The sequence below is a fragment of the Fistularia commersonii genome, chromosome 19 (assembly GCF_037954325.1).
Source record: "Fistularia commersonii isolate RoL2024-O1a breed Wild chromosome 19, RoL_Fcom_v1.0, whole genome shotgun sequence".
Taxonomy (NCBI): Eukaryota; Metazoa; Chordata; class Actinopteri; order Syngnathiformes; family Fistulariidae; genus Fistularia; species Fistularia commersonii.
The window spans coordinates 9,045,834-9,070,560 of NC_141302.1; the positions used below are offsets into that span (position 1 = coordinate 9,045,834).

At 43.1% G+C, this 24,727-nt stretch overlaps 1 protein-coding gene across 9 annotated transcripts in view; it reads right to left on the minus strand.

Moving 5' to 3' along the window:
• Positions 1-24,727, minus strand: part of ppargc1a (peroxisome proliferator-activated receptor gamma, coactivator 1 alpha) — a 292,516-nt gene that overhangs the window by 12,586 nt on the left and 255,203 nt on the right. Inside the window, exons 1-8 of one of the 9 annotated variants that reach the window (XM_086165971.1) lie at positions 23,990-24,114; positions 23,562-23,909; positions 21,083-21,262; positions 7,508-7,699; positions 5,960-6,085; positions 3,597-4,941; positions 2,657-2,702; positions 2,336-2,409 (exon numbers count right to left, since the gene is read on the minus strand). In XM_086165971.1, coding sequence (XP_086022097.1) covers positions 2,336-2,409; positions 2,657-2,702; positions 3,597-4,941; positions 5,960-6,085; positions 7,508-7,699; positions 21,083-21,262; positions 23,562-23,585 — 1,987 coding nt within the window. In that variant the 5' untranslated portion in view covers positions 23,586-23,909; positions 23,990-24,114. Of the gene's footprint in view, positions 1-2,335; positions 2,410-2,656; positions 2,703-3,596; positions 4,942-5,959; positions 6,086-7,507; positions 7,703-21,082; positions 21,263-22,492; positions 22,543-23,561; positions 23,910-23,989; positions 24,162-24,727 lie in introns of those variants that run through there. The other 8 variants (XM_086165970.1, XM_086165973.1, XM_086165968.1 and 5 more) reach the window with 8 other exon arrangements.

Genomic DNA, 24,727 nt, shown 5'->3' on the forward strand with positions numbered 1-24,727 from the left:
ACTGGAGTCAAACGAAGGCCCTTTGAAACACCTACACTTCCCCCTTGTTTTCGAGTTTCTTAGGATGCACATCATTCTTCCTTTGTTTTTGAATTGCACCAAACGACAGCTATTAGTGACAAATCCAGACTTGGTGTATGCGGCAGAAAGACAGCTCGACAAAAATAGTGTAAAAGCTTAATACACAAATATGTGAGTTTCTAAAACCACTTGCTGTGTTTAGAATGTCTCATCCAACAGCTTATCGTGCTGCTACTATATTTCCCTTCCTCTTGCAAAACTGTGATATAGATAACTATGCCAAACTAAGGTAGATGGGGCGCAACACAACACCTTACTTTTTTGTTAAGAAGCACCAACAATGCAAAAATGATGCACACACAGACTCATACCTAAGAGCCATTAGTAATTGGGATGGAAAAATCTCCAAATAAGATAAATGTAAGCCTCTCAGGGAAATAAATTGTAAGTGGTGGATAATCCATTATATACTTATGCCAATAATTTAACCACTGGTGAAAAAACTGGAGAACAAGTGCATGAGATAGGACAGAGAAGGGCCTCTAAGCAAACAACAACTCTTGGCTTAAAGACTGGCTCCTGAGGTGAGCCATAGAAATAGAAATACACCCAAGTGTCATGAGATACAGTAATTAAAGACAACATGGCAGCAAAGGGTAAATCTATTAGCTTGGAAAAGATTAGGCCTGAACAGTCAAATCCCAGAGGGGAAGGGACGGGGGAAGGGGGGCAGCCTGTTGTAGCTTTATTGCACCTCTTTGTGTCATGGAGCATACAGCCAATAATTCAGTTTATCTTTTGATGAAATAGTAACCATTACTACAATAATTTATGATTCAAGCATAAAGTAATATATTGCTGACAGCAAGTTGCTGAGCGGTCTTTGGCATGTAACTGCCCACTTGTCTTATGTTCACAGGGTTATCAATTACAACAACCTAATCTCAGTTGCAGTGGAACGTTACTTTCCTCAGTAAAGGAGATGTAACTGGGGGCCAAAGCACTTTCACCCAGGCTTACTGGGATCTATATCCATCTGTCTCATAAAGCATAAGACAGAAAAGCTAATCCCTAAGTAGAAAAGGGGCTCAGTAACTTGGAGTTTTCTGCACTAATGACTTTCTTGCTAATATTCAATCTAAAATTTGCACAGGATGGTGAGGTCAGGTGAAAGGCTTTATTTGACTGGGCTAGTAAAATGGATGCGGTGGAACAGAACGGATGGAGAGATTTGGCCACAGGTCAAAACACTCAACCACGTGCCGTAAAACAGAAAGAAATATTAACTGTGCTTGATTGCCCCAGAGGTTAATCAGCCTTACTCTTTCCCTTCTTCAGGTCCTGACAGGCATCCCCTTTGACCCTGGCAGCTTATATCCACAAAAGGGTTACAGCGCCCCTTGACAAGGTCAGTAGGAAAGAGGGAACCCTCTTAGGGTCCGATGTGCCACAAATTTCCATCCCACACGAGAGCATAGTACAAAGTGCAGGGTGCAGACATGAGCTATGTATATTGTGGGCCATTTCTGCTGCTAGTAAATGAATACCCAAAAGAGCAAGTGCAACATCACCGTCTGTAAGAAGCAAAAGGGCAGCTACATTGACCATATACAATTAATCTTGTTAAAGCAGGTGGGTTTTATAGATACAATATGTACGGAGAGAAAGAGATACTGACAATCATCAGGCAGTTACATTTTCCCTTTAGCTTGCCTCTGATATAGTTACACATAACTCAATAACACAAAAGTATGATGTCAGTAATGGAGCTCAAAACCCTCACAGTGACTCCATTTACAAGACAACATCCTTAAGTCTTAAACGTTGGAAAACAACTCCAATGTCAGCTGATCTAATTCCCTCAGTGTCTGGGGTCTTTACGAAAAGGATGGCACAGATCATATGGGCAAAACTGAATTTCGCAGCACAAAAAACAATTAAAATAATAACAGCCATTTCAGTTTTCCTGTGATGTGTAGGCTTCGTAAGAAAGCAAGTAAGAAAGCTAAATGAGTCAGTCAGAAAGCATTAAGATACGACGTGGGAAGAATAAGAGCATATTAACTATTAAATTAAAGGAAAAGAGAGGAGCAATGGATGGGAGGGGTTCGCTAATAAACCCATAAGAGATTGGAAAGCCTAATCAATACTCAGGCACATAAAGAATGTTCTCCTCTATCTTCACCTTGAACTTTGAACTGTTATGGAACTATGAAGATGTGGAAAAGCCTGTTAACCCATAACCAAGTGTAAATGGGATGTGGGAATTTTCCCTTAATGGTCTTTTGTGAAACTGTATCTTAAAAATGCTTACCTGGGGTTCCAGCAATCTCCACACTTAATGTGCATTCAATGGTTTTGCTCTCAAACGGTGATCCTTTGTGGTCACTGAAAGACAAAAAAAGCAATTTTTTCATTTCTCATGCAAAATCGAGATGTTCAAAGCTTTTATGAGCTAAGACATGGAAATGAGTAACAAAAATGCCTCAACTTGGAGTCTAGTCTTTAAAGTCTTCTGGGCTCTGATTTTATGTATCTATTTATTTATTTAATTTATTATTTATTTAAATTTAATTTTCCTCTATAGGTTGTTGCTTTTTGCCTAGAAGAATGTGCAAAAACTTCTCACACTTACTTTGGAGACTCTGGGGTCAAAGGAAGTGGCAAGGTGGTTGGTTTGGCTGCAGAACACAAAGGAGCATGGGAAATTATTGATCTAGGTATAACACTTATGGCAGAAGAGAACAGGTCCACATTCTGCAACAATTAATATCAAATTGGCTCATTAAAGGAAATTACAACTACACGAACACCCATCCCTGGTTAGAAAGTCTCTCTATGGGCACTATTGTACAAACCATATCTTTTTAAATGACCCCGTTTAACAATTTATTCTCTTAAGATAAACTGTTCACTTTGTGAGGCAGGATGAAGTGATGGTACATGTTTTACAGGTGTCCAGATAAAGACATGCCCCGCTCAAGACAAGTTTCGAAATGGAATAAAGACATACAAAGACAATGCCACAAACAAGACACATGACAGTGGGTGAGCTCCTCCCTGGACACTGAAGTCATAATCACATGCACCAATAGCAGAGGAGGGAGAAAAGAGGAAGAAAGGAGAGTCAAGGAAGCTTGTGCAGTTGCCCGAGGCTCTGGCCGACTTATGCTCCAGCTAAGGAAACGTGGCTCTAATAGCACAACGCTATAGAGCAGCAACTGGGCTCTGAGACTAAATGTACATATTCGGCACACTCAGCTCAACCAGCCAGGGATGGTTCAAGGGTTGACTTTATGAATACAATACCTACAGCGGCAAAACAAGGTTCACCCCTTTTCCCACCCCTTTTTTTTCCCATTTCACTCTATTTAAATTTAAAAGAAGGCCTCTGGGACTAGCAAAAAGCAATGGCGAGCAGGCTGTTGTCACTTTTGCATATGCTCTCAGAATGAGTGTTAGATTCGAATTAGAATAGGGGTTAGTTGTGAAGTCAAACTGGGAAGTGGTTAGAGCAGGAGAGGGAGAAGAAAGAGCAGAGATAAGGCCAGTGGGGGGGATGCAGTCATGATTACCTAACAACGGGTGGCCCTGGTCGCCGGTGTGCTCGCTGAGTGCCTGTCTGTGTGGGTGCCCTTGCCCTTGTATGATGCAGGGAGGGGCGGGCTCAGCAATTCTAGTTTCTGGGAAGAGTGGGCTTGGTGGGGCCCGTGAGAGCACCGCTGTGGGGCTGCTCATGACATGGTCATCATCATTGACACCATAATCATCATCATCAACTTCATCATCATCATGATCATCATCCTCCCCATAGCCTCCCTGGTTGGGCCACCCCAGCTTGAGTCCAAAACTCATATCTAGCCCTGGAATCGGCTGGTTAAGCCAGTTCTCTTGGTCAAATGTGATGGGGGACAAGACGGACAATAAGTCAGGCTTTTCAGCTTGACTCGTACCCTGGTTTTCGAAGCCAGTGGTCCCTCTCAACTCTTTCTCTGCCTTTGATACAGCATGGACCAGGGTTTCAGACTGCTCAACTGATAATTTGCTGCAAGCCCTAGGTAAGGGTGGGATCTTGGATGGGACTAGCCGGGCCCGATAATGCGTGGGCTTCTGCTTCGAGGTGAGGAGCTGGCTGAGCAAGGGGTGTCCAGGCTTCTCATCCCTTTTCCTGATAGTCACTGTGACGTGCCTACGTAGAGCACAGGTAGCCCCACTCCTTTTACTGTGGCCTTGCCTGCCAAAGCCATCACTAGCCTGAGTGGCGTCCACAGCCTCTCGGCAATGCTCACAGCTGTGACTCACCTCTCGGGGAGGGAGGGAATAAGAATGCATATACCTAATAAACCTAGCGGCGGCCAGGTGGCCCACATCACCTGGCGGCCTTCCTTCTTCACTGGGCGGCCCGTGCTCCATTTTGGGGCAGGTTTGGCCGCAGGTGGAGGTTCTGTGGCCGACAGGGATAGTAGCACCCTCCAACTCCTCAACCCCGTCATCGTGAGTGCAATGCTGCCACTTCCCAGCCCCAACACCAGCCACACTACATTCGCCTGCAGCCCGGCTCTCACCTCGCTGGTGATGCTGCTGTGGCGGTTGCTGCTGCTGCTGCTGCTGCTGCTGAGGTGGCACGGATGATTTCTTCTTGGTGTTGGTTGAGGAGCAGGAAGTGGAGGAAAGGGAGGAGAACGAGGAGGTGGAAGATGAGGATGGTGAGGAGGAGGAGGAAGAGGCACCAAGACCCAGGCCACTCTTGTCCCTGCTACCAGTTCCACCCCAGGTGCTCTTGACTTCACTGGCTTTGGTGTGTAGCAGGATGTCATCAGTGGCTGTTAGGTATTTCAGCAGCTCAGTACAAGGTCGCCTCAACGGGCGATTCTGTTGGCTTGAGCACCCTCTTGCTTTTCCATTCCAGGGGCTCTCCATCTGTTGAACAAAGTGAGACAGAGAGTGAGTAAAATGTATTCAGTTTACATAAATTGGAACATCTCACCGGTGTTAGTACTGTGCAAAGAATCCAGTTGTGAGAAATGTGAAAAGCTTTATTTGGCACAAACATAAAAGGGGAAGAAATTGAGCCAGAGAGATGCTAAAAAATCTGCTCCAATAGCTTGAGCACAGCAGTTGCCCAACTGTCTGGGAGGCAATGGTAGGGGTGCAGTCCGCCCATCATCGTAATTGCGTGGCCCTCGGTGCACCACCATACTATTCTGTACACACACCACATCCTCCGGGAGTCCTCATTCGCCGTGCTCTAGAAATGGATGACTCAAAGGCAGTATGAAAATAGACTTTGTAGGGAAGGCTGCCACATTGCATGTGCAAACATGGTGCATCTGCACACATAAATGTCTGTCTGTGCTTGTCATGTAAAGATGATTAAGTTGAAACATTTTCAGAAAAAAAATGAATAAAAAACAACCAGCAATTTCAAAGATTCCACAAAATAAAAGTTGAATATTGTAGACTCTTGATAACGCTGGTCACGTTCTAACATTTAATCCAGACACATCAAATTAGTCATGCCAGTCGAGAACATGAGACAAACATTACAAGTCTGATATGTTGAGATGTCTCAAGGCATCAGATTTCACTGTAGCAGTGCCTGTCGCTTCCTTTTTTTTTTTTTAACAGGCACCGTATCAAGACGGCTAAGTCGTAGAGCTAATGAGACAACAGTGCTGATGCCTCGCCTGGAAAGCCCAACAGCAATCAGCCTGTTTTCATTACGAGATGGCCCCCTGGGATAGGAGACTAGAGCAGTTGTCTAACATCTTCCAAAGGCGGCTACCAAAACAAGAAAAGTGTGAAATGGTGGGAGAGGGAAAGAAATAAGACGGAAAAAGAACAACATGTGAAAAATAAAAAAGCACTATCCAAAAATGGGTGTACAACTATGAAGAAACAGGAAAGCTGTGAGTGCATGTATGCATGCTTTCCCTACCTTGACGACAGCAGGTGGTGGTCTGATCCGATGGTTGCTGCTGGCTGCATGGTTCTGTGCCTTGCCACATGTGTATTGATTATAGCTGAGCTGGGAGTTTGCTGGTGCCAGAAGGAGCTTCTTCAGCTGCAGACGGGCCCAAGCAGTACAACAGAGTGGAAGGAGATGTTGAAGTTAGTGTGTGTTAAGTGATTGACTCAATTGACAGCCATTATGAATGCACAAACAGGGGGTTCCTGATACATAGAAATAAATAATACCAATTAAAAAAGTAAATATATAAATGAATAAATAAATAACTGAAATATTTTTTGAAGAAGGTTCTGTGATGTGAAAGTGGTTTTAAGTGTGTAACTGAACATGTTCAGTGTTTTTTTGTGTCTTTCTGCACCAGTGTTTTTGTGAAAACAAACCCAGGGTTCTCTCATGTGATTGAATAAACAAAGTTGGGCATTTAGCTAAAGGTCATTTTGAAGGAACCAGCATGGAATAAAATGAACTACCACTGCAAACGTAACACAATATTTTAAGTCAAAGCTGTTCGATGAATGAATTTTTTTTTTTTTTTTTTTTCAAATGCCCAAACTCTTTAGTTGTCTCCCTGAAAAAAAAATAACCGCACAAATGTAAGCTGAATTCCCATCAAGAGGCCCGTCTTCCTTTGCCAAAAAAGTCATGGCTGTGGCAAGGTGGGATAAACAGAAACCCACTGAGTATACCCAGCTGGCACCAGATGCCAATTTACCCTGAGAAAAATGTTAGATGATCACATTAGACTAAATTGGACTAGATTAAATTTAAGTTGGGTATTGATATTCAGGATGTTAATAATGTTTGAAACAATATTATTACTAACAACGGCGAACAAATTAAACTAAACCATTTACTGATATTGATTTCTATCAATATATAGAAAGATAAAACCGATATAATCTGCTTCAAAGATGACAGATTTCATGTAATAACAACTGATAAAATAAGCAAATCTAATATGGCAACTTTGCTCGGTCACTAAAAATAAAATTTTAATTGACCATCATCAAATGCCCATTAACATTCATTTTTGCTAAACTGACATCACAATGAACCTTCCAACAAAGATGGTGCATGGATAGATTTCCAGGTTTTATTTTTTCCCCTCTCTTTCACAATGTATTTGCACATTTTTCATCCACGAATGACCCCTATACTAAATTCTTGGCAGTGAATTGATATCACAGTGGCGTTGTTGTACAATAAGGACTTAAGGGCTCGAGCACTGATCCATTACATTTACTTTCCCACAACTTTGCATTTGCAAAGATGTGCAATACCACCGAAAATGCTAAATCCAGTGTGTATTAGCAAATTCATACTTGCACAAAAAAAAAAGATGGTTTTTATGTCTGGCCTCCATGAAAATTCTTATCTTGAGTCTGCAACAGACTTTCACAAAACCACAAGTGTGTGTAAATGGTCAGATGCCAGGTGTCTGGAGTAGCATATGTTTTGATCTGGGAATGATGTGACGGTAGAGTCGCATGAAATGGAAAAGACTGCGGGTCTTACAAGAGAAGGTTCCTCTGGCTCGGGGGTCCGTGGTGAGCCGTCGGGGGACGAGGGACAGCTCTGGTCACTGGCATTTGTCACGTCCCCATCTGCCAGGGCCTCAAACGAAGGCAGTCCGTCCTCATCCACCGGGATGCTATCCAGGGTCTCTGTAAGCACTGCCAGCAAGTTGGCCTCATTTTCTTCATCTATCTTCTTAGCAGGGGGAAATGGGGAAGAAGGAGACAGAAAAATAGACAGAAAAAATAGGGCATTTTAGTCTGGAGAAGTTGCATCCTTTTCTTACTAAATAGGGTAGGTGGGCGATCTGAGGCAAATTTTCATTGTTGTTGGGAGTCAGTGAGAAGATTTTATTTTCTCAATTTTGCAGCACCAGCAGGGGCTGTCTATTCCACCCGCCTTTGTAAAAAAAAAAAAATTCTCCTTATGCAAAGTGAGTCAGGCTTGTCACTCATATTTTAAGCATGCAGCTTACTGGACCAAAATAATAACACCCCGCAACAAACCCATTACCAGGGCTGACAAACAGCAAATATCCAGGGAAGGTAGGAATGGTCCGGGTAGGTATGGAGTAGTTTGCAGAGGTAAAGAAAAACAATGACTTTTGCAAGCAATCTACCGATAAAAATATTTATCAACCTAGAATACTAAAAAAAATGTGATATATTTAAACATTTAGACAGAGGACAGATGATTTCAATCACAGGAAGTTTCTATCAGCACCTCTGATAAAATATCTCTTTGCCACTCAGCACCTCTCTGGTGATCATCAACAGTTGTGTGTTTGAGCTGTCTGTTAATTAGTTGCGACTGTAATTGTGTTTCATAAAATAACGTGATAGACAGTTGCATAGCAAACAATAACAAGAGTCAGGGATAGAGAGAGACATGGGAGCTGCAATCTATCAATGTGGATGTTTACCAAGATAAGAACTATTTGTCTGTGAAGACACTAAAGCTGAATAGTGCAAATTCATATAGATAGATATGAAGCAAAAGCAGAATGAAGCTTGCTTGACAGGGGATTTGTGTGTGTGTGTGCGCGCGCGCGCGTGTGTGTGTGTGTGTGTGTGTGTGTGTGTGTGTTCTGTACTGTACTTTTGCTCATAAATACCAGGAAAATTTAAAGCGGTGGAAAGATAAACAGCATTTTCACCGTGGGACGTTCTGTGGCCAGCCCAACAAGAACAAATCCCCTTCATGCGCATGGCAGGATTAGCATCTTTCTGCGACGGTGTGTGGTCATCATTATGCCGAAGGGGCCAGCAATCCTTCTGATACCAGTGCTATACCTCTAAGACTCTGAATCCCACATGGGGAAAGGAAAAAAAAACATTACACACCCTCTTATTTCTGTCTACCCCACTGACTTCACACAATTACACACCCACCATGAATGGCACTTTTGGAACAGCATTGAATTCATAGAGATTGCAGCCATTTCATTGCTTCCCCCCACTAAATTTCATTTACAGATGACACAGATATCTTGAATGTTCAGTTAGCTAACTAACAGTGAGTAAAACGTTAATCTGTTGCTTAGTGAACAGATCTTTTAACAACATGAGCACTCTGTCATTATTAAAAAATCATGAAGGGGACATATTTCACAGAGATAACGCGACGTAGACGGGGGCCATGCTGCATTGCCAAGCGAATGCCTTGCAGGAAATTGCTCTGTATGAGGTGCCATGCTGTTTAATTACTTGTAAGGAGTTTAAAATCTACTCTGCAGAATACTGTGCACTACTGAAATGTTCACCTTTTTCCAGCTTTCCAAGATATTACGTGGCTAATAATTGAGCAGGTATTTACTGCTGAAAAAGACTATTCGTCACCTAGACGTGCACTAAACACTAAAGACAAATTGAAAGTTGGATCAATTCAGACGATCACAAATGAGTCTTTAATGAGCTAACCATCTGTTGTGTCCAACCCGACTCGCAAAGCAAACGATGGATGTGGGTAGGGCTTGAAGAAATTGCAGTGCCCGCCAGTGTGAAACTAGTCACCTCAAAAGTTGAGAAGTGCATGCTTCATTATGTCATGGTTTGGAAAGGATTGGGGAATTGCTGCTGCTGCCAGCTTGAATGTAGAGATTTCAACCCTGTTTCAAAACCTCCACCAATTGGTAAGCTCCCACAGGCACACTGTATCCTCGACGATAACCCATAAGGGACTCTCATATTCTGAAAGAGACACTTGTAAAACCCTGAGTCGTGATGATCATGCCGCTGCCACTGCTGAAGCTCTAGTGGAGGCACTCATAGGCCAAGTGGGGATTTGAAAACTGGGGTAAAGAGCAAACCTCAGTGATCATTCCTACTCTGGAGAGTGCAAGATCTAATGCGTCCGTCCAGGAGTGTGAGCTATTCCATGCCGGTTTAACGTTGCAGGTTTTAGAGACCAAAGTCACTCTGCGCTTCTGATCTAGCTACCCCTTGTATGTTTGTAAACAAATTATCTCTGTGTATGGACTTCGGGCTATATAGTACCCAAAGGGGCTTTCGAAATGAAAACTTGGCAACCTGCTGGAGGCCATGTCCACTTATATTGATTACTACAGCAGCTGCTTAGAGAAAAGGAGGGCAGGAAGAACAAAGAGAAGGAAAAAAATGTCTCGGTGGGAGCACTTTCTCGCCCATCCCGCTTAATGGACCTCACCGAATTAAAGAGATCTTAACAATCCTGGGCTAATTGTGGGATCACAATATATTAACCCCGCTCCAATTCTAAAGGGTGCCATTTTGTGGGTGTTTTATTCCAAATGCTTCAATTAGCCATAAAACATGCTGGCAAGTGCTGGCAGAGCTCCTCTCATTCCTCCTTCAACCGAGCTTCCCCATGCTGGAGAAAAGAAAGCCAACTCCAGTTGTTCATTATTAGGTGAGGCCCTTTTGTTATCAGGCAGGCTGTCTTTGAAATTGTCCTTGCCATTAACTCTTTTATTGAGTTCCACACCATAGCATTGTGTTCCAGGAGATACTATTCACACAGCTGATAACAGAAGGTGAAGGAGCTGCATTGAACAAACACTCACTCCCAAACTCCAGGCCAAATAGCCAAATTAAATCTGCTAATTGCTTCTCAAGGATTCCAAGCTCCTTGGTAAATTTGCCATGGATCAAATTTAAATGAGTTTTTCAGGGCAATGCATCATTTACATGTTAAAATGAACCAAATGTGTTATGAAAGAAATTATGATAGCACTGATTACTGAATAACACCACGATGAATGTTCAGCAGACTAAACAGCCTAGCTGCTATCTTCAAACGAGAGGCAGAACATGTGACAGACACTCTGGATGTGGGAAGATAAAATATCTCTTATTAAGTGGGTCATATGGAAGTTAAAAAACTGTTTAGTCTCACTGCTTCTTTTTCTCTCACTCTATATTCTTGCAAAACAACAAAAAAAAAAACAAACAGTTGGCGAAAAGGAAAGCAGTCTTGACAAATTTACCCAATAACTGCTTGGCCAGATTAAATCTATGCCTTAACAATCTAATGGCATCGCTTCATCTCACTTGTTCTTTTCTTTTTTCTCATCAGTGTCACATTTTAATAGCAATCCCTTAGATTAGGCAAAGCATCAAAACCAGACCCTTCGCATCATGGCACAATCAGGTATTTTTTGAAGTTGTGTGTGTGCGTTTGTGTGCGTTGGGGGGTGTTATCAAGTCATCACATTGTGACTCTGCCAAGAAAAACAACCTCAGATTTGATAAACAAATAATGTCATTCTGTGTTATTACCCCCAGCCCCCAGATTTCAGGAGAAATATATCAAAGTCAACCTTGCCGTTGAGACGTTAGTCAGGCCTGACACGTTGGCTGGTCACAAAGGCACAACATATGGCAGTTGAGAAGGAGGGAGGACAAGGAGGCAGGAACGGTAAGGGAGGCAAGCTGCACAGACTCGAGACAAATCGTGGCAATCACCAGAGATGGCTGGTCATTTGACATGAGCTTACTGAGATGGAGAGATGGTGATTATGGCTTATATGGACTGACGAGACCAAACATTAGACCATTGAGCCCCTAAGACGTAACAGGGACAGCAGCAGTTTGAGAACGTTATAGATTATAAAACTACAAGTTGAACCTCAACGTGGGAAAGAGGTTAAAGTCTGAAACACACAGCAACAGACTTTCGCCTGTTGTCTTTGTTTGCAAAGTCAATTAAACATTTGATGTACATTCTCCAAAATAAATCATTCTGTAAGACAGATGCCAGGTAAAATGTTTAAGACCAAAAAAAATGCAATCCAAGCTCCAAAACTTTCCAATTGTTCCTTTGGTGAAATTGAAATTCACTCCGTTGCCTTCATTTAAAATTAAGAGAGCAATGCGAATGAAAAGGTAACTGCCAATGTAGACGCATGCTGAGTGTTTATATGCCAGATGTCTGTCTTGCTTTAGAAGGCCATTGGAGTAATACATCAGTGAGGAAATGGTTTGACCCATCAATGAAGACCAGGATGTGTGTGTGTGTGTATGTGTGTGTGTGTGTGTGTGTGAGCACAGGGATGATGTATCTCCTGGGAACCATTTGAGACTGTTAGAACACTATCAGATGAGCTGATGGGAAAACAGAGGAAAAGAGAAAGTGAGGAGATGTCTGCGTGTACGAGAGAGAAAGAGCAAGAGAGAGACAGAGTGAGAGAGAAAGAGAGAGACAGATAGACAGAGAGTGTGACAGAGAGAAAGAAAAGTGTTGTAACACTTCCTGACACAGGCCAGATCCAATGGAGACATGCACCCTAGGGATGTTAGCAGTGATGTTCTTTCTAGTTCTCTTTGGAAAAAGTCCTTTGACCAGCAGTAACCCCTCTGTTGCTTGTAATCGGTACAAGTTCTGACCTGAATGTGAATAGCTAAACCTGTCACAATCCTGTGAAGATTCATCTGGCCTGTTTTGCCTAACTAAGGTTAATATGACGCTCAAAACCAAAAATGAACGGAAAGCTTTTTATTGGTTTCAAGAAGTTCCACAGCACCTCCGGTGTGTACATCAATGTACAACACAGAAACTCATCACGTGCATGTACAGCAAATATTTTTAACAAAATCCAAACCATGATATTTATGAATCAATGTTCCCAAACAACCAAACGCATCAAAAAGTGGTTGGGTGTGCCTGGGTGGAGCTTTTCCTACTCCAACTGTTGTTTTCCTTTTCCAGTTGTCAAACAGATGGTTTAACACCATGAAGTCACAAACCATAATAATGATTGGACACTTTTTTTCTCCCCCCAATCTACTATCCAATGGGCTTCAGCAGAAGAAAATCGTGATTGCTGTGATTGCTTTGACTCTGACATGCTCTGATGGGCACAGCAGGAAAGGGGGAAGGAAAAACAAGAGATTTTTGAGCATCAAAATAAGGAATATTCAATTACTGTAGATGCAGAGATGGGATAAGGAATAGTTCTTCCCTTGTTTTTTTTATTTTTGTTTTGTTTTTCTATAATAGCATGCAAATAGGTATTTATTTTAGCTGCTAGGTCAGAATGTGCACCACTAAGCAAGCATTTTTCTCAAACACACAATTCTATGCTTGATTGTGTGATAGAGGAAGACAAGAAGAAATAGTGAAAGACAGAGAGCAAGACAGAAAAGCTCAATATCAATACCTTTCAAGTTAACGAAATATGAAAAATCCTAGCCGTAGCATTCCTTTACCTTTAAACAATTCTACAAAGACCAGCCACCATGCTTTAGATGTCTACATAGACCTACAAGTTGAGCAGAATGTGCCACAACTATTGTTTCTCACACAAAGAACTGAGCTGCTGACACTCTCCGTGCACTAAGGAGTACACACACACATTGATACAAATGCAGCACCTGACCTTTCAGGCCCTGCTGAGCCCATTAAGACTTTGTGGTGTTTCATTTGTTGCGGTAATGTCTTCCTCGGAAATATGCCAAAGGAAGGACAGCGAGGGTATAGTGGACAACGTACTGTCCTCTACTGCGTTTCAATAGGCATGCTTCTGTGTCACTGTCATATTCTCCATTTTTTTGTTATTTTCACATTTGGCTGGGGAAACAAGATCACAAATTTATGGTAATTGAAATGGCACAATCTTTTGGAGAAAATGCAGTCAATTTGATTCTGCAGCGAAAAAGGTCACCCTATTCAATTTGCACTCAATGCCATACGCGGTGTGACAGGGAAACACCTGAAAGCAAACGATCTTATCAAGGCCTCACAGGCTTACCACTTACCCACTGGATAAAAGCTATTTGCTGATTACTAAATAAACGCATTACCTTTTACCTTGACTTCTCTGTGTGCAAGTGGGTGCCTTGTTGCTCCTGGATCCAGGTAGGAGACCGCCATGCAGTCCCTTGTGACATTGTGAGCATGTTATCTGAGTAGGCTTTTTTTTGCACACTTCTAAGTGCGTGTATAGGCAGCACATTTGGTGACGGTGGTCAAACACAGAGGACTTAATAAGCCCTTGTATGTTATGCAAGCGGGGATGCACCTATCTTCACAAGTAAAGAAATAAAACAACATCAAAGAGATTGTGTACGCGATTCAATACAATCCAAACTCTGTGACGTGAGACAGGGAAAGTGAGAAAGGATGAGCAGGGCATGAAAGCTCTCAGACGTTTCTTTGTACCGTCAACATCGAATGTCGAGCTGCATTTCATCTTAATCTGGGATCTTTTCTCTGTGGAATACTGATCATGTTGCCTTTGGTTTTGATAGCCTCCCGTTTTGAAACTTGCATTTAGCTAAACACGAGCGCCACACCTGCACACAGTACGAGGCTGGGGAATGTCTGCCAAATACAGAATGATCTATGGCTGCTCACCACTTGATGACAAGTGTCCAACCCTTCAAATCACTCCATAATCTGCCCATCAAGTCATTATAGAGCTCGGCTCAAAGCTATATAGAAACAGCCACAGGGCAGCATGGACATTGTTATTTGTTACGCTTACTTGAACCATTTTGGGTACGACTGAACGTCTTCTAATATCTCGGGAACACTATTTCATAGACAATGGAACCTATTCTGAATACCATGAACCACCAGGGGAGTTCCGATCAGTGTATTTCATCAGTATTACAAATTAAAGACTGAAAAAATGGTACGAGGACAAAACCACCTCTTTCAAATACACAACTGAACATAGCCTGGTAGTTTACAAATTATATGGGCCCCCACATTTATTGTCATTTATTGACAGATATTTGAACTTCACATACATACCATACTACCAAAAAAAATCACACCAGTGATTATTTTACCTTCACTGTACAGCATTTTTGCCAACATTGTTGTTTTTAAACGTGCAACTAAAAAGGACTGAATTGAATCGGATAACATCTAGAGCACATAACTGTTGAAAAAGAATTACAGCAGTGTGTATATATATCACTGTTTTTGTCTTGAAGCAAGAAAGGGGCGGACGGGGAGGGGATTTCTGTCAGCAGTGACCGCGTGTCAGTAAAAGCTTCTGCTTTAAGTTTAGGCTGAGAAGCTACTGATTGGGCAGCAAGTGAGTCATCCAAGCATCCACTCACTCATGCATCAGCAGAGCCTTGGAGAGCCTCTTGAACTATTTGAGTCCTGTGTAGACTTAAATGCTTCAGGGGGAAGTAAGCTAGCGCTCTAAGCAGGCAGAGCACATCATAAAGCTTACTTAGAATAGAGGATTTTTTTTTTTCTGCATGGACAACAAAGCATAACAAAATAAAGTCATGGTCAGGAAAAGCTGGTTCTTCATGTGTGCAGCAAAACAGTCCACAATTTACAGAACCAAAATGTGATTGGTTATTATCAAATTTTATAAAATGCTTTGCTAGCATCCAGTTTCACTTTGATGCAGATGTCAAAATAACCATCATACCTTGTAAGATTCAACGGGAAAGGGTATAATCAGCAGGAATTTAATCAAATTGCATTAAATTGCTCTGCAATAGTCAAGGTGGGTTATCAGCACCTGGATGGACACATTACTTTTTGACTTTTGAACAGAAAGTCTGAACACAAAAAGAGCTAGCAGCTGTCATAGTTTTGTGACACAATAAAAAAAAAAAAAAATAAATAAAAAAAAAAAAATAAAATAAAATATATATATATATATACAAAATATCTAAAAAATATATAAAAATATAAAAAAATATATAAAAAAACTAAAAACTCAAATACAGAGTTTAAATTTACCTTATAGATATGGGAAAATTAGTGGACTTATCAGTTGATTGAAGCTGTGCTTCAAAAATCCATAGCCTGGTTACTGAGAGGTGGTGTTTGGTAGGAGTTTACATTGTGAGGTCATTGCTGGGTTCATCAGGAAACATCCAAGAATAAAAAAACTTTCAACTGGAAAGGTATTAAATTACTGTTTAATACCTATCAGGTCTTTCTATTTGAATATTGATAAATTCACTTTTTCCTCTCTACTTTCAATTAATATTTGGCCTTGGGAAAATATTATTTTCCAGAAAAAATAAAATATTATTGAGTGCTCTGTAGGAAATTATTGACAGAATATACCAGAGATCAAATGCTGGCCAGTGCAGGTGCTTTTGTCGGATCTGCTGTCAACACACACTCACACACCCGCTTGCACGCACGCACGCACAACTCAACTCAGCTCAGCTCAAGTCAGCTCAGCTCAGCTCAACTCCCCCTCCGATCGCTCTGTTGCTGATTCCCTTTTTTGTCTTTCATTCTTTTTTCCCCCTGCTGGTTGTCACTTTCAACTCTTTGCTTTCAAGAACACTGTCAATCTCTGATCACCTCACTTAATCTGAATGAAAATACAATTTCTTAACTCTAACTTTCATCTCCCTTACAAAAAGGGAGAGGAAAATAAAAGCACTCGAGGAAAGCTGTGTTTATACCTTCCGCCACCTGAAAAATGTGCACTGTTAAATAATACAGAAGAATGTTGGTCTTATCATGTGGCATCTTTGCAATGTAGCTGTGTGTGTGAGGGTGAAAGCGTATGAGTCTGGGGGGGTTGGATTATTGGCTTAGTGTTTTGGCCAGGTTAAAGTGAAACAGCCCTGAAAGGCTCTTAGTGGAGATTACCCCAGGTACTAAAAATAGTTATTCCCACCCGATACACACACAAAACTGAAAGCGATGAAAGTGTTGTGTCTAGCCAGAAAAGGCCACTATCTGATCTTTGTATAGGGTGTCTCAATTACACACACACACATACACACATACACACATACACACACACACACACACCATTGCACAAACACTCACACCCGTATACACTAGTGTGATGAGATGGGTATCCACTGGAGGCTGAGGATCAGCTGGGCAGGAACACCAAACCATGCCTCAATCAGCAACAGCCGACTGGGACCGTGGGGTGTGTGCATGAGAGAGAGAGTGAGAGAGAGAAAGGGAGAGAGAGAGAGAGAGAGAGAGAGAGAGAGAGAGAGAGAGAGGGAGGCCACGACCAAATCAAAAGATGTTCCCTTTCTCTTTTTCCAAACATTCCCTGAAGGGGCTATTTTTCTGGCCGTATCCACCACCCCTCTCCCTATCTATTTATTCCCTATCTATTTATTTTTTCCCTATCCTCCTTCCAGCTTTTCTATTCAGAAGTGACTGTTGAAGGCCAGAATATATTTGTTTAGCCACTGCAGCTTCAACTTCCCATCAGCCAGGAACAAATTCTTTTGCCTTGGGAGGGAGAGAGACAGAGGAAAGGAAGGCAGAGAGAAAGGATGGCAGAGAGCAGGGCCCTCAGTGTTGCGATGCGGCGGGTTGAGAGGTCTTGCTGTGGAGTGGATCTGACAGATGCTCCAAGATGACACAGGCTTGGAAACCCTTTGTCTGCATCTCTACTATTTGTCTGAGCCTACTTGTCTGTGCGCCATCTCATTTGTGTATCTTGAAAAAGCATGGCTGCCGGTCTGAAGGCATGGGTCGCCTACAGTTCGACAGTAATGTAGGATTTCTTCCATCAGACAGAGCAAACAATGTCTCAGCATAGAAAAAAAAAAAAAACTGAAGAGAACCCAAAATGAGGAAGGTATAGTGTTTTCTAATAAGATACACTTGAGAAAATAATATTATACAGGGGAATATGATAATTCATACACCCTTTGCTAGAGCGGCGAACTGGGGTGTGTGGTATATTCTCAAATGTCAGCATAAATTTGCAAAATAAAGGCAAACGGTATTCAGCAGGGTGTAGAAGCAGGAACAATAAGGGTCTCTGCTGTCTGCATGTGTGTATGCGCTTGTGTGTGACAATCCTTGTATTAGAGCGCTACCACTTTGTGTACGCTCCTGGCTCAGCTCACAGGAGTGCCTGTCCCTGACTATGTGAGCTATTCTATGCTTATTCACGTTTGCAGCCTTAGATAAACACTTTATCACATATTTGTTCAAAGCTTTATAAGATGACCCAATCGATCTAATCTCCCTTTACTTAAGAGTAAGCACCAGAGCATCTGTTGAAAAAGGCATAAACAAGCAAGACAAAGCACTATAATGCCTTTTGAAGTCTGGTGCCTTCAAACATGGGATCCTGTAGGAGCAATATAAAAAAAATGCCAGACTGACAGAGCTCTCACACAGCGTGCACGCATGCACACACCCGGTGTGTCCATGTAAAATATCCAAGTAATGCTTTAAGCCTCGACATCTTATTTTGCTACCTGCAAAGCCCACAACCTTTTACTTCCAATCCATGGGCTTTGATTTGGGCTGGCATGAATCCAAGCCTTTCCCAGTCAATGTGTTTATTTCTTTTTTTCTCTACCCATCTGTCCACATATCCGTCTTCCTTGTCATCTGTTGGCCTTTCCCTTCTATCTTTGCACCTCCTTTTGTTTTCACTTTTCTATATGTCCTTGTCCTTTTATTCCATCTGTCACCATCCAACATTTGTGCTTGCCAAAAAGAGAGGTAAAGTAATGACATTGTGTCAGAGGGGAAAGTCTCACTGATTTCCCTGCTTAAATGCAAAGACGGGCTCACATTGCGCAATTATAGACGCAGAACTGTGATGGGACCAGGCTATGTCCAAGAACAGCATCAATTAGAACTTCATAAGAAACTTGCTATTGTGTCAAGGCTCAGATGAAATCCGAGCAGAGACTTGTGGACATTAGGTCAGACTTCTGCGCCTTTATCTCCCGCAGTACATTGGGAACTTATTGGAGTAACCACCCCTTAACAACTGCAGCCCAAAATAGACTGTGGACATTCACAGCCAGCCCATTTTGAAGAGGTGTCAAACACACTGTGCCAGAAGCCATAGCTGTTATGTGTGTGTTACAAGAGGGTGGGGGCGGGGGGCGGTGGGGGTATCACTCTCCACGTTTTGTGTCAGGGACAGTCGGGACAGTGGCAGGGATTGAAGCAAAAGGCCAGACAGGGGACAGCTTGTGATCTGAGGCCATATGCTGCTTACAGAGAAAGGACAAACACATACACAGACAGAAACATGGACTTATTTGCATTCATACACTCACACAGGATGCTAGTTATTACCATTGTCCCCTTAATGAATAACGTGACTTTCCGTACAATACTTCCGGTCCTCGACACAGTTTATAACCTGCCCGGTGTGTCACAAGGCTGTCATCTAAAGGAGAGGTCCGATGAAGGAAAAAAAAAAAAAAAAGGTGGGTGTTTTACCTTTTGGTCTAAGCTGCAAATCATTTAAACTGGTGACTAACTTATGAAAGCTCGACCTTCCGGAGAGCACATGTTCTGATGGAGACAATTAAAATGTAGGCATAGGTGTAGCAGCTGCACCCATCTCTTTCACATGATAGCAAAACCCTATTCATTGCAAAACATAGATTTTTTTATATGAAACAAAGAAAAAAAGATAAGTAAAGTAAGTAAAGAAAAAAAATCCAATCATGGGACTAAAGCCTGGTCATTTATTAACATACTCTATGACTTTTTAACATTTGATTGGATGCTCCTCTGCCTTGTGTGGAGGCCAACTGGGGGGTGCAGGAAATACAGCTGCAGCCCCAGCCTTCTGATCCTTACTGAGCTTCAAACTTTCCCCTGTCAGATTAAAAAGGATTAGCCGGGTCCTGCTGTCTGATGAACTGAGCACTTCATATAGTGACTTGAAACTTTCCAAAGATGGAAAAAAAAGAAAATGAGAAAACGTTGGTCAGGGAACTGTATTACTTCCTTGAAACCCTCAGCTTGATTAGAAAGCCCTTACATACACCCAGTGTTATAATATAGCTCCAGGCTTATTTAGAGTGTGAAAACACCCCCTAATAACTGCATTGTAAAAACTCTGTTTGGATACAAACATGTGCACTGGTTTGTGGAGGCATGTGCATGTGCAGGCACACAAATGCAAACTGATTCCCATTTTGGAAGTCACACCCACCATCTTACTCAGAGCTTCAGGGTCCTCAGTAGGTGCTAAGTTCCGAACACACACGAACACACACGAACACACACACACGCGCACACACACACACACGCACACACACACACACACACACACAGTCATCGGTATTTTTAATCACCCCAGAGCCACTTGGTGGTTGTAAACCATATCACTCTCAAATAGGAAAAAAGCCACAGCCAAACCAGCTTGTTCCGGGGCTCCCAACTCCTGTGCTTTTGTTTGCGTGTTTATGAGTGTGTGTTGTGTAGATCTGCAAAGATTGTGTGTGTGTTGATTTAAAGAGACTGAAAAAAGTGGTCGGTAGAGAAGGGAGGTTTAACGTCAAAAGAATTTCGACAGTTATCTGCAGTTGCCTGCAAGACCACTGTGGAAATAAACACACACTAGAGGCACTGAAAACATGACTACATGACAAAGGGACGGGCGCATACACACACACACACAAACACACACACACGCTGCCTTCTCAAACAGGGTTTTTTCCTCCTGAGGCAAGGCTAAAGCATCCAATCTCAGTCTTTCTTGTCTATCTCTGGCACTGATAAAGGCTTATAATGAACTGGGGGCTAGAACTCAGTCCCAAGACTGATGGCTTTATGGCCTGGTCAGATCATCACCCTCTGTGAACTTGGACTCGGCCTGTACCACTGTTAGAACAGAAGCAGAGGATCCAAAGGAACGGGACGGATGGGAGGAGGCAGAGACAAAGGGGAGAAAGCTAAGATTACAGTTTTACACACCAACCTTTGAAAAGGATTTTACAATACACCCGCCAAGTCCAGAGTTTACGTCCGCTTTCAGATGTGCGCCGCATTTCTGACTCTCAGCTGAAATAAATGCTCACAGTTTTGATAAGGAAGCCTACCACGGTCAGGATCCAAACACGAGGACAAAGTTCCTACTGGGCTTATCACGCTACATATTATCTCCCTGTTTTGCACATTGAAGCGATATAAAAACATGTTTGTAAACCGGTAGTGGTTATACATTTTTTTGGCTCACATTCAGAAGGAGATACGTAGTGCTTGCTCGGCCACATGATAATACCAGGTCACTCTGACTCCACCGAACCACATCTAGAAAGCTCTCTTCCGTAATGCGAAGAAACACCGTATCAGAGAATTCTAACAAATAAGCAAATTTTCATAAATCATATATATACTGCGAAGAATGCGATCTGCACTTACCTCAAAAAGATTGGATGTCTCGTTGCCATACTGAGTGGAAATGATCTCTGATTGGTCATTGTACCATTTGAGGCCACCCAGGAAACTGTCTGCATCTAAGTCACTGACATCCAGCTCTGAGAGGTCTAGTTCGGGGAGGTCTGGGCAGAGGGGCTGGTCTTCACCAACCAAGGCAGCACACTGCAAGAAGAAAATGATGGCGGTCAGCGGCAAATCCCATGCAAGCCGTACATCGCGTTTATCTCAAACGTATCATCGGGACGGAATTTCAACCATTTTTTTAAAGCAAAATGTTGCCATTATTAACATATAAATTGGGTCTTTGCTCTCACGCAGTGCAATCTATGTCCTCATTACGTTGCCTGCCATCACAGACTTTTCTTAATGGCTGCAGATCGGCTCACTTTACACAACAACATGCAGACCTGCAAAGTGTTTCTACAACAGCACACTGTGTTCTCCCATCATCTGTTCTGGCAAACTGCATCCGTGTTGGCCTTGGTCCTACTAAATGCTGCCTCTCTGATGACATTCAGTTATTCACAGCCACCTTCATGTCATGCAGCCAATGTGTACTGTATGTAACCGCTCCCCCAACCCCTTCAACCTTCACACTAACTAAATCATGAGCTCTGTCAAGGCTGTGACTGAGGGGGGTCCGGACTGGGAGTCCAGCGGGGTTTTGGTGGCGGAAAGGGGGAGAACACGCACACAAGAACTCCACAGGGCCCAGCTGATTTCAAGTGTGATTTAAAAATCAAAGCAAATTGATGTATGCTGTCATGTGGAATTTGTTTTTTGCCTCGATATCCAGCATTCGTGACGACCGAGCGTGTTTGCATCTGATTTGAAAAACACGGGGAAAAGATATGGAATTGAAACAAGGGTTCAGGTCTGGTTCCAGGCAAGGTGAGAAAACTTTGAGCGCTCCAGTCAGTCTACATTACAGGGCGTGTTTACACTTTGACTGCGCACATGTAAAGCTGAGCCACGCAAAGCCTCCCCCCCCACCCACACACACACACACACACACTCTTTGGCCGCCGTGTGGTCTCTGCGTAGTTGTTGACAGCACAACGGGCGATTCCTGGGCGCCTTGAAACGCCGAGGAGACATGAAGCCTTGAGACACAGAGAAGGTAGATTTCTTTGGGCGAAGCCTGGAGGTATTTGGCCCCTAGACAGAGGAGTGATGAGCGGCGAGTTCGGCTTAGGTCACGGCTTGGGGAAACGGATCCCCGTGCCAAGTAGGGGAGAAAAAAAAAAACGCCTCGACTCGGTGTCACAGTTTATCTATCCTCGGAATCGCACCAACGTGAACACGCGATGCCTCGCAGAGGCATGACACAGATCTGTAACGGCGCACAGACAAGGAGCGAGCGGGGACGGGATCACCGCGTCTCAGGCTCACCTCCGGGTTGATCCCGGCTGACAGGCGCGGCATGGAGAGGAAACTGCAAAGGTTGGGATGTCAGGAAGGGGGAGTCGGGGGGTGGGGAGTGTGTGTGTGTGTGTGTGTGTGTGCGGGGGGGGGGGGGGGTCGGAAGCTGCGCGTCCGGTGCGCAGTTATTGTATGGGATTCTTGGGGTGAAGTGATGAAATAGCGCAGCTGGCCGGCCGTTCTAGGCGCACACGGGGGAGTTCCGGTGATTTACGCACGCATTGCACTGAAAAGCACCTGCCGGTGGGGGAACGTATTAGGAAAGACTGGGATTCCAAGCAACAATTCTCTTCTGGCAAAAGCGAGATTTTAACGTTTGTAGAATTTGTACAATAAAAGATCGGCGTCAAGAAAACACAACATTCGTGGCCAATACAAACGCAGCGTCTTGAAAACCTCGGCGATTTAAGTGAAAACGACCATTCGAATGAAAAGGATTTTTCATGATCTAGTATGAACAAACCAACTACAATGAAACCAAATGCAATATCTATATTCTGTGTCAGTTATGACGTGTTTTGCAGGCGAACTGCAGTCACATCGCATATGCTCGCCGGGGGAACCCTCTCTGAGGCATCACTGGGCTCTTGCATGCAGATGAGTGGACGCCAGTAAGTCCCGGCAGGTAGAGAGCTCAATTCGGAGAGGCGAGGTAACCTACATTTTGACAAGCGTGTTTACCGGCATTCTCTTTCACTGAGGTGTTAATGAAGTAAAAAAAAAAAACGATCGATTGAAAGTCGAAGGGGAGCCGATCGCCCAAACGAGCAAGTGCAGCGGCGGCGAGGACGAACGTGAAAGTGGAAGAGGATGCGGTTTCTCTCCCTGGGTGTGCGAAACCTCCCGCCGCCTTGTTGGCACACCGACCGTTTGTATTATGATGCTCCTGCGCAAAGCCAAATAGCGGTACCTCGGTATGGACAACCTTTGCTCTTGCCTTGGAAAAATAACTTGCTCAACACATGGATGTGGGTGGGTAGAGAGAGAGAGAGGGGAAACTGCGATCGTCAGAGGATTTCATGCGTCAACGAAAAAATACCTGACTTCGAAACATTTCAGCCATTTAGGCACCGGTGCGCGTACAGTCCCCGCGGATGGAAAGAGATCCGCCAGCTTGCAAAGCAGAGACCCAGCAGATATCCTGCGAAGGGCAAACGGTGGGTCTGTGCACGTATGAAAACAACTACATCTGTACAGGAATACTCCGCAAGCGCCCACCACTTGTCATATATTCCCGTGGTGTATAATATCCCCCGCATCCTTAACTGCGTCCAGACACGCACGACACCGGCATGCCACTGCCATCACCGGCACCGGTGCAGCAGACTTAGAGGGAAAGAGCAGTCTGTGTGGTCCATCGTTCCAGGGAAAAACACAGTCCAACAGGCTAGAAGAGACGGAAGAAGTCGGATTTTTTTTCTGTTTTTTTTGTTTGTTTTGTTTGGGTCTTTTTTTAGACGCGCTCACCTCTAATTCTCTCCACACCGAGTCCTGGTTACACCTGTCCCACGCCATCCAGCCACTGAATGACGGTCCGAAAAGAAAAAAAAAGAAAAAAAAAAGAAAAAAAGGAAAGAAAGCAAGTAAAAAAGAAATCCACACACGCGTCCCACTCGCTCTCACACAGGCAACTGCTGCCCCTCGCCGAGAATGAACCGAGGGCACCTGTCTTACAACTGCTTTCCATCACATGACAAAGCTATTAAAAGTAGGCAGGGGAGTGACTCCGCGTCCACTCTACTCGCCTGTGACGCGCACGGAGCAGGCGGGGTCTGGCCACGCATGGAGTAAAAAAACAGTCTCTGCACTGCAAAAAATGCCCATCGTCAAACCAGCGGGTTTTATTTCTGTATTCTCGCATATTATTTATTTATTTTTTTCATTTATTTTATTTTTTTTTTAATAAAAACACCATATCGGATATCGGGCGGCAATGCAAGTGCGCCACCGCCGAATAAAATCATATAAATTAAATTAAATTAAATTTTATATATATATATATATATATATATATATATATATATATGTGTGTGTGTGTGTGTGTGTATATATATAGATATATCCTCTGATTGCTGGTTATATATATATATATATATATATATATATATATATATATGTGTGTGTGTGTGTGTGTTTCTGGGGGGGGGAGCTTTATCAAAATGCTTGCTGGATAAATTATCTTAATTTTTCGGACATTGTTCCAAG